The following is a 9,371-nucleotide window of genomic DNA, read 5'->3' on the forward strand; positions in this document are numbered from 1 at the left end:
TTGACTATACTCAAGAACATGCCTAAAAATAAAATAATATTGAATTTAGATCATAGAATTTCTTCAATGAATTATTTAAGAATTATAATTTACATAGTTTAATTTAAGATTAACAACTATATTCATTACTGATATTTGTGAAATCTCTTGTGCCTAGTGGAGTAATACTGGTTCATCTACTTTCGTTTTTTAACCTTTTGAATTCCCGAAACTGCCAAATTGTGTTATTATTTTATAAAAAAAATCAAGAATTTTTTGATATTTTATTTTTGTTTAGCTCAGAGGTACACCATATCGGAAATAATTCAAATAATGTGAACCGAAAAATTTGTATGTTAACAACTACAATATTATACGAAAATACGTTGAAATTTCTGTTGTCTATTTCAGAAAAACCGATGGAAAAATAGAATTGTTGTCCTCGAATGATTTAAGATTCAATTAATGATAGAAAAATTAATTTAAGGGTAAATGCTAGAGAGAAATTAATTAGAATTGTCTACTTCCTTCTTATTCTGTAGTCCAAGGAATTATTTCATAATGAAACTACTTCAGCTGAAATTAAGATTAATTTCTCCAATTAACTGACAGGGCCTTACTGGTGATCAATAATTACTATTCTAATTTATGTTTGGTAATTGGAACATTAATAAGAAACTGGAGTCGTTAAGAAGGTTCGTATATAAGAAGACTCAACAAGCTCGGGGGAAATTTCAGTACATTTCTGGGAGCCATGGAAGCTATGAGAGACTCAGATGTCATCGACGGTCTAAGTATCAGGTACCTCAAGATCTTCGGGATATGGAAGATCATCAATGACTACAGGACAACAGGGAACAAGAACATGATCCTTAAAATTCAAGTAATAGTAACGGTGATGCTTAGTGTACCTTCGATATTATCCCAGTACTTGGCTTTATTTGTCATCGAAGTTGATATTCAAAAGGCAACGATCTTAAATTTCCACGCTTTGCCACCTTTGCAGGCTTTGTCCAAGCAACTCGTTTTTTGGTTCAATATAGACAGTATTTGCAGGCTGTATAATTTGATGAGAAAGGATTTCTTGGAGAAAACTGTGAATGATATCGAACGAGAAAAAGTGGAATTTATTTATCGCAAATTCAGTAGAGAAACGAACACGACATGTTTAGTAGCTTTTATTGTAATTAACATTGCAGGATCTTTTGTTTTGTTATTTCCTGGTATCTCGGTAGACTACATCCTCTACCACACCGGCAAATTGTCTGCTGTCACTACGGGAAGGAGGAAGATCTCTACAGGATGGTATCCTTTACCAATGGACACGTCTCCTTGCTATGAGATAGTGGTATTGTATGAAGGAATCTTGGTGATGTGGTGTGGTTATGCTATAATAATCTTTATGTGTCTCTACTATCAGCTTTTGATGTGCCTTCGTACACAATTCGCATTGATAGTATCGCATGTTTCCACTCTGAAGATAGATTATGAGTATGAAAAAAATAGTATTGAGTACAGATTTACTAATCAGCAGGTATACTCACGAATGTACAGGATTCTGCAAGATCATCAAAAACTTTTAAGGTATACCTAATAATAATCAAATATCCATATATATTTTATTTTCTTACAAAGGATCTTGTGGTTAAGTCTATAATAATCACCAATATTTTGAGATTTTATTGTTCTCATATACATGCCCTTAAGGTAAAAAAAAACTCCACGCTGATTCTATCTATTACTAACAGTTACTAGATAAACGATCCAAACATTAAATTAATTATAGGAGACTCTTTTATATGAGTATAATAAGGACTACTCTTAAATACGGTGTTGAGCATTGGGTCTGCTCCAAACTTTATGATCCTTACATGATTATATATAAAATCATCCATAATGATCTTAATGTTTTATGTTGTTGATTTGCCCTGAACCACAAATCAATCATCCGTGTTTACCTCCATATCTACCCGAACCATTTGTTCTCGACTCTGATTCCTCTTCAATTCCCGATAATCCTCCTAGGGGTGCGGGAAGATGATGGGACCGAGAAGTTTTCAATATAGAAATACTAGTGAAGTTCTTGCAATATGTAGATTAACCATAAGTATGTATCATGCCATTGTACACCACAATGCATATATTTACAAGTTGTATATTTAGTCAATACAATCGTTAATTTAAATAAATTAGTAGATTTATTTTATATTTTCACAACTGTAAATCTAGTAAAAAAAATATCTTTGTACTTTATTGGTTTTTGGTTACTAGAATCATTAATTAAATTATTTTATAAAACGAAGATAGTACCAGTGTGGCCGAAATAATTAAGATAGTAAATAACCTTATTTTTGATGAAGTATATTAACTTTATTATTTTTTTAAAACTACTACCTTACTATTCTGATATACTTTTCCCTAATTAACAACGTTTAATGAATGATCCTATAATCCTAAAATTATTTTATTTTAAAATTAAAATTTTTTTATTTTAGTATTAGCAATGTAAACCTAAAAAACAAATAAGTATCTATAATAAGCAGCATCTACTATTTTTTTCAACTACTAAAAAAAAGTTATAAAGAAAAAGAAAAATGAATAATTTCAATTATAAAATAATTTCATTGTTGTGTGTTGTAAAAAAGCCAACTAAAGTGTTCATAAACATGGATTAAATATTTAAATAATAAAAGGATGACAAATTCTTCCCTTCTTTAATACTTTAGTTGGTTTGATTACTACACTAAATAATTTAATAAGTTTATAAAATGATGATAAAATGGGTGCAGTCGAAATAACTCGGATAGTAAATAAACTTTATTTAATGAGTTGAAATGAGATTACTTATCTTTAGTAACTTTCGTTACTATAATTTATCCGTTACAACGAAGTAAAATCAATATATCAGGTACATTTAGCATAAGTTTTTCCTCCAATTTCAAATTTTATAATTAATCTGGTCTCCTTATTTAGTCCTATATACATATATATAAAGAAAATTAGGATAGCCATTATTCTTGTCCGTTAACTTAAAAAGACTTATTTAATGGACTTATCAAAACAAGGAGAAAACTAAGTAAACTAATATAACTGATTGTTTAATCCAGCAATACTTAAAAAGTGCCTGAAATTTAAAAACGGCATGAAACCCTCCACTCTCGCCCTTCATGGTAGCCTTACTTATCTGACTTTTCAAAAAAGACAATTATAGCGAGTAGGTTAGTCGATGTATGACATGTCACAATCTCACAAATAATATAGAGATAAAAACAGAAAGGCAATGCTTCCCCGCCGGACCCGCCCCGCAAAGATCCCCGAAGAGTGTCGGTCCTATATCACTTTTGAAATATTTGCTTAAAAAGGAAAGATGAAGGGAACTTTAAGATAGTTTAGTCGAGCAACACTTAAAAAGTGCCTGAAATTGAAAAAAAAATGTTAAAAAAATAAATAAAAAATTAATTCAGTATTAACTTGTATTTTTTTTTCGTACCCTCCTGACTAAATAAGTTATTGAATGCATACATATAGGAGGTAGTTAAATTAACAGATATACATATAACTGCTTCCTATATGTACGTATTCAATAACCTATTTCGTCAGGGGGTTCGAAAATAAAAATAAAAAAAGTACAATAAAACGTTATGCTAACAACACTTAAATAAGGGTTATTCTATAAATAATAATATCAGATAAATTATAATATTTGAAATAGGAGGAAATAATTATGTTAAGGCTTGATGTGACAGAAACGGTGTAACGGATAACTAAAAATAAAGAAAGTTATAAAAAGGAAGAGTTCTTCACTTGAACTCATACAATTAATGAAGCTAAAATATAAAGTAAAAAAGCTATTCTTTATGAGTTAACATATGCTGGGCTTCATCTGGAGTAAAAAGATAGAAACATCTAAAATTGTGTAACAAAGAAACTGAATAAGATAACATTACAACAAATAAATAAAGTTATGGCTAAAAACAATGTAAAATATGTAGAAATTTATAATAAAATATAATTTAATGAGATGTAGATAGTTGACCGTAGATTAATGATTAGAGAAGTTTGTCAGGGGGTGCAGTCATTAAAGAACAACATAAATAAAAAAAAAAAAATATTTATTTATTTTATGCCGACGTTTCGACCTGAGTTTTAAGTCTTCAGCAGGGTTTATGGCGTAGAAGGTAGGCCAAAAACTCGGAGTTTAGTTGTCCACCCATCCAGGTTCAATCCTTCCGTAATAAACTTTCCAACCACCCAAACCCACTTGTTTCTAACCTAGTTTCTTCATTACCTGATAATCCCCTTGGGCGTCTGAAAGGAAGATGGCCCCGAGATCCTCTTCTCTAATAATGTTATTGGAGCTCTATCAATGGGTAGATTCTCCACATGTTTGTATTATGCCAGTATACATCTAATAGCAAATTTACTATTTGTATATAATTTTATATAGCTTTAAATAACAATAAATATGTTATTAAAAATAAGTACATTTTACCAGTTCCTAGGTTTATATATAAATATTTTTGATGTATCATCTATTTATTTATTTTTGTATTGGTCACAGTTATGCAGCTGAACTAAGAAGTGTCTACAACCCATTGGTGACAATGATCCTGGGAGTCGGTATGTCTGTCTTGGTCATAGCAGTGTTCCAGTTTTTATTTGTTAGTACGGATTAATATTACCATAAATATCATTTATATATTAGTTAATTATTATTATTTTTAATTTATCGCATATTTTGAACCATATCAATTTTCAGGGACAGAGAGGAGATCTTATGTTCATGGCACGTTCATTCATTTACGTTATGTACCAAAGCGTTGAAGTCAGTATGTTCTGTTTTGGTTCTCTATACATTCAAATGGCGGTAAGATATTTTATTATAACTTGTTCACCCGTTTCGAGAACTCTCACACTTAACCCTTCAACTTATTTCACATTTTTTAATTATTGCAAATAAGGTGTGATTAGTGAGTAATAATAGTGTGTAAGTTAATCTGTAACAAAAAGTTTTAAAATTTAATGACAAAGTGACGAAATAGGTTTGAATAAATTTATTGACTTGAACAGAATAGCCTGCAAAAATATTTTAATTGTTAGATTTGAGTTGTAAATTTATATTTAAGATTGTCCTTGATGGCTGGGTTGCCCGAAACATTGGACGTTTAAGGAATTAATAAAGAGTGTTTTGAAAATTAGCTTGGATACAATTTATTTAATTTTAATAATAAAATCAGTTCTGGGGTGCGGTCAGCAACAATTATTAATCTTTGGTCAAATATCTTCACCTCTTTATAGATAAAATTATATATTGTAAAAAATGTCAACATTGGAATATTTTATACTTGAGTACCAATAGTACCATGCACATTTTCTTTATAAAGTCACTTGTTCATTTTTTTATAATAAGCAAATTACACAACTGTTCTTATGTTGCAACACAACATGTTGCTCAAATTGTATAACTATAATTTAAGTGATCACTAAAACGTTTTTATATAATAGAGAGATTATTTTTAATTAATAGAGCTTTTATTTAATGTTTTTTAAAATTATTTATTTAATGTAATTTACAACTGTACAAAATAATACAAATAAATATGTAGTATGTTTCATATACACTTGAAAATCTTGGGAAGGAACCACCCATTGGTTGTACTTCAAACATTAATTTAAATTAGAAGGTCCTGTTTATTTAATAAACGAAAATATGAAAAAGTGACTAAAATGAACCCAGTGAGGTTTTTGGAGGAGAATACAAATTCGTACGTAATAGAAAGGCAAATTATTTATTTCGCTTTTGTTTTCTTTTAAAATCAATGGTAGATTCCTACCTCCACATTCTCTTCTCCTTCTTTCTCTTCCTCCTTAGTGCCTTTCAGTGTGGAGGTGCCTCTGTCCAGGAAAACCAAGCCTCTCGATCCCGAGCTAGTACCCTCATGGCATCCCAGTTTTTCCCTCTTTTCTCTCCCACTCTGGAGATGTAGTCCTTCATTCATCAGTCATTCATTGCATTCTGGGTCTCCCTCTTGGGTGTTTTCCTGTTGGTCTGGCCTCAAAATATTTTCTTCAGTCATTCGACAGAGATGATCAAACCATCTGAGTTGTCTCTTTTCAATGGTATCCTTTAAGGAGACGGTTCCAACATCCTGTCTTGTCCTCTCATTTCGTATGCGATCCCTCCTAATTCGGACTGCTACGGAGAGTATCTCATTTATATTTCAGTAACTCTGCCTAGGTGCTTATCTAGTAGTACCCAGCATTCACTTCCGTAAAGGAGGGTAGGTAGGTATATAGCCTTGAAGATATGTACTTTAACATTCTTCTCTACCTCCCTTTTCCTTATAACTGTGTTGCAGAGGTGGTAGTGTATTGCCTTCCTTATTTATCCTAATGGATATCTCTTGGTCTACCTTTCCATTTACATTCCCTTATTGGGTTATTTATGATGTGCTAAATGTAAAAGGTTTTACCATGTAAAATGTTATAAGTATAGTGTTATGAGTAGCCCTATTTAAAGTCATGTTAAATGATGCAGATGAGTTCCAAGCGGATTTTTGAGCAACTTGTTTTATAGCCTTTCCTTCCAAAACTTCATGTTATTCTTTACTTTTACGTTTTGATTAAAGTAATTTATTACAACATGTCTAAATTGATTGAAAAGAGGAAGTTATGTGAAAATTTGGCTAATGAGTGTCTTGTTGATCTTTTGACTTGTGAGGAAGAGAATCAATTGACAAAGAGCTAATTGACAACTGTCATTATATTATTATTATTGTCAATCATTACTTTATTAGTTATAAAAACATCCAAAACAATACTAACACAAACTACAAGCAATTAACCAAACACGACAACAAACAAAATGACGAGGTCTGCTGGTCTGTTGCATGACAACATTCTCCATTTAACAGATCTTGTAACTGACTATGAACTATGTTAAATGTTATATTGTTTTAACATGCTAAACTAAAGATCATGAATACCCCTTATGTATACGTAAACGTTTTCAGAACATATATATTTCTAAAACAGCCAATCAGGGTCGGCCCAAATAAGATGGAATGTTGGAGATTGATAGTGAGATGGCTTACAAAAAAATTTAGAAAATGTTTTTCTTACTTTCGTTATAGTTTCTCTTTAACACACTTATACTTCGAAAATGGCTTGACTGATTTAGTTCAAATATTATTTAGGAAATATAATAAGTAAATGATTTTTTTAAATATTTATTATAATTACTAGAACTTAAACCATTAGCATTAAAATATCTTTCTTCATCGTTTTATTCAACATTATCCACAGAGCTCAGACTTGCACTCCGCCATCTACAGCAGTGACTGGTACAAGGCGGATGTGAAGTTCAGGAAGATGGCGCAGATGATGATGATCAGAGCGAAGAAAGGAGAGACCCTCACTGCAATCAGGATGTATCCGATCAATGCTGAAACCATCATGGCCGTAAGTTTATTAGCATTATAAGTATCGAGTTAAATTTGTTTAAAGTTCAATATGACAACAAAAAAATTGGGAATGTGGACAATGAAGAATACAAATAAGTAAAAACTGATTCATTAGCGCTAACATTTCGGCCAGAATTTTAAGCCACCATCATGACTAGACACAAAAACAAGATAACTATAATTAATACACGAGAGTGCAAAATAACTGTAAACATGAGAAGATAGCAGATAATATAGGTGAATTTACGGGAAGATTTAGTTCTAAACTTTCTGAACCCTCTTTATCCTTAAACTGTTCATTTGATATAGACGATACTTCTTTACTAATCTCACTTCAAAATCATGATATTGATCTTATCCCTGATTAAGACCATTCTGGCAATAATAAATATGTTTTTACTAATTAGTGTTCTTCACTAACCACACCAAATTAGGAAAATAGGGAGGCAAACGATGAGGTGATTAGATTATTTGGCAGGAGAAGATCACAATATCCTGGAAGTCAGGAACTGGATAGCGGGAGTACAACACCTGAATTCAATTGAAGGAAGGGGTTGGAGGAGGCTAAAACCTGTTCCCTAAGACTTCGAAAATCTTGACATAGAAGCTAGTTTTATTCTAGCCTAAAAATAAATTCTTATCATTTTATTGAATAATATTTTTACTTCCCCTTAATAATAAGTATAATTAAAAAAAATGGCAATTATAAATAAATTCAAGTGTTTGACAGACATGTAAGATGTAAGGTCATTTTATTCAAAGAAGGGCGTCGCAAAAGCCTTTTGTTTTTTGTTTTTTTTTACTTTTGCACTACTATTACTATTGCAACAGTTTATTTTTTGCCGACGTTTCGACCAACAATGGAAGTTTTCATGAGGGGTTTTGTGATGGGTGGAGGCATAAAAAATTAAGTATATTTTTTGTTGTTCTCCTTCTAATCCATATGCGGTCATGAGAAAGTAATTTCATTAAAATAAATTATATTAATTCTTAAGTCTTATATTCATAACGTATGTTAAAAGTGTTGAAAATGATTAAAAAAAATGATTTTTATGCAATTATTTTTTTAAAATTATTTTTATAATAATATTTTCAGATTGTTTATTATGATATGACTTCGGCAATAACTTTACTAAACTGTATTTTTTTTTTTATTTTACAGATATTTCAATTCACATACACAGTCGCTACTCTCATGTCAAGACTCGTGGAATAAAGATTGTGCCATAAAAGAGTTACCATAACAAATCAATCTGTAAAACCATTGTTAATTGTTTGTATTAAATAAAGAATAAAATTTTGAGTATTTGAGTTCATGAAAAAATAAAAATCCTATTGAATCTTGAGTGAACATTGTAAGATGGAAGATATTATTTTACACGTGGAATATTAAATAAAATTACACATGTGTACAATCGTTATTCTAAAATTGCCAAATTCCAAATATTTTAAATAAATTTTAATTTATAAACAGGCAAGGATTTGCCTATCCAGACATAAGCAACACTATAATTATAAGTCTGAGTAACTTCATTTGGCATCTACTCGATCAAACTAATTTTTTGTTTAGAGGGGAGGCTGGGGCTGAAAAACAAAACCAGATAACAACCTAAATTAAAGAAAGCATAAAAATAATAATAAACATGCTTGGAAATTAATTAATTAATTAAATGTAAAGTAGTTAATTGATATTAACAGAAGATAAAATACATTATTGTTGAGGTAAAAATTATAAAAGATAAATAATAGAAAAAAATTAAAAACTGTCAGTGTTGCAGAAAACAAATAAATATAATGAAAGGTCGGGGAAAAAAATTAAATAATGAATAATAGATTTAACTTAATAAAATATCTTAATAATGTCTAAAAATAATAAACAACAATTGAAATCGACATAATGAAATGTATGAAAGAAAATGATATATATAT

At 30.2% G+C, this 9,371-nt stretch overlaps 1 protein-coding gene across 1 annotated transcript; it reads left to right on the plus strand.

The window, feature by feature from the left end:
- The first annotated feature begins 728 nt into the window (after positions 1-728).
- LOC106693002 (odorant receptor 24a-like) lies at positions 729-8,740 on the plus strand. The gene is made up of 5 exons (XM_024362382.2): positions 729-1,563; positions 4,541-4,640; positions 4,739-4,846; positions 7,285-7,440; positions 8,605-8,740. Exons 1-5 carry the CDS (start codon positions 734-736, stop codon positions 8,656-8,658), a joined length of 1,248 nt encoding a protein of 415 aa, XP_024218150.2. The 5' UTR covers positions 729-733; the 3' UTR covers positions 8,659-8,740.
- Positions 8,741-9,371: the final 631 nt, after the last annotated feature.

This window comes from Halyomorpha halys, unplaced genomic scaffold (assembly GCF_000696795.3).
Source record: "Halyomorpha halys isolate HHAL.00 unplaced genomic scaffold, Hhal_1.1 Scaffold83.1, whole genome shotgun sequence".
NCBI lineage: Eukaryota > Metazoa > Arthropoda > Insecta > Hemiptera > Pentatomidae > Halyomorpha > Halyomorpha halys.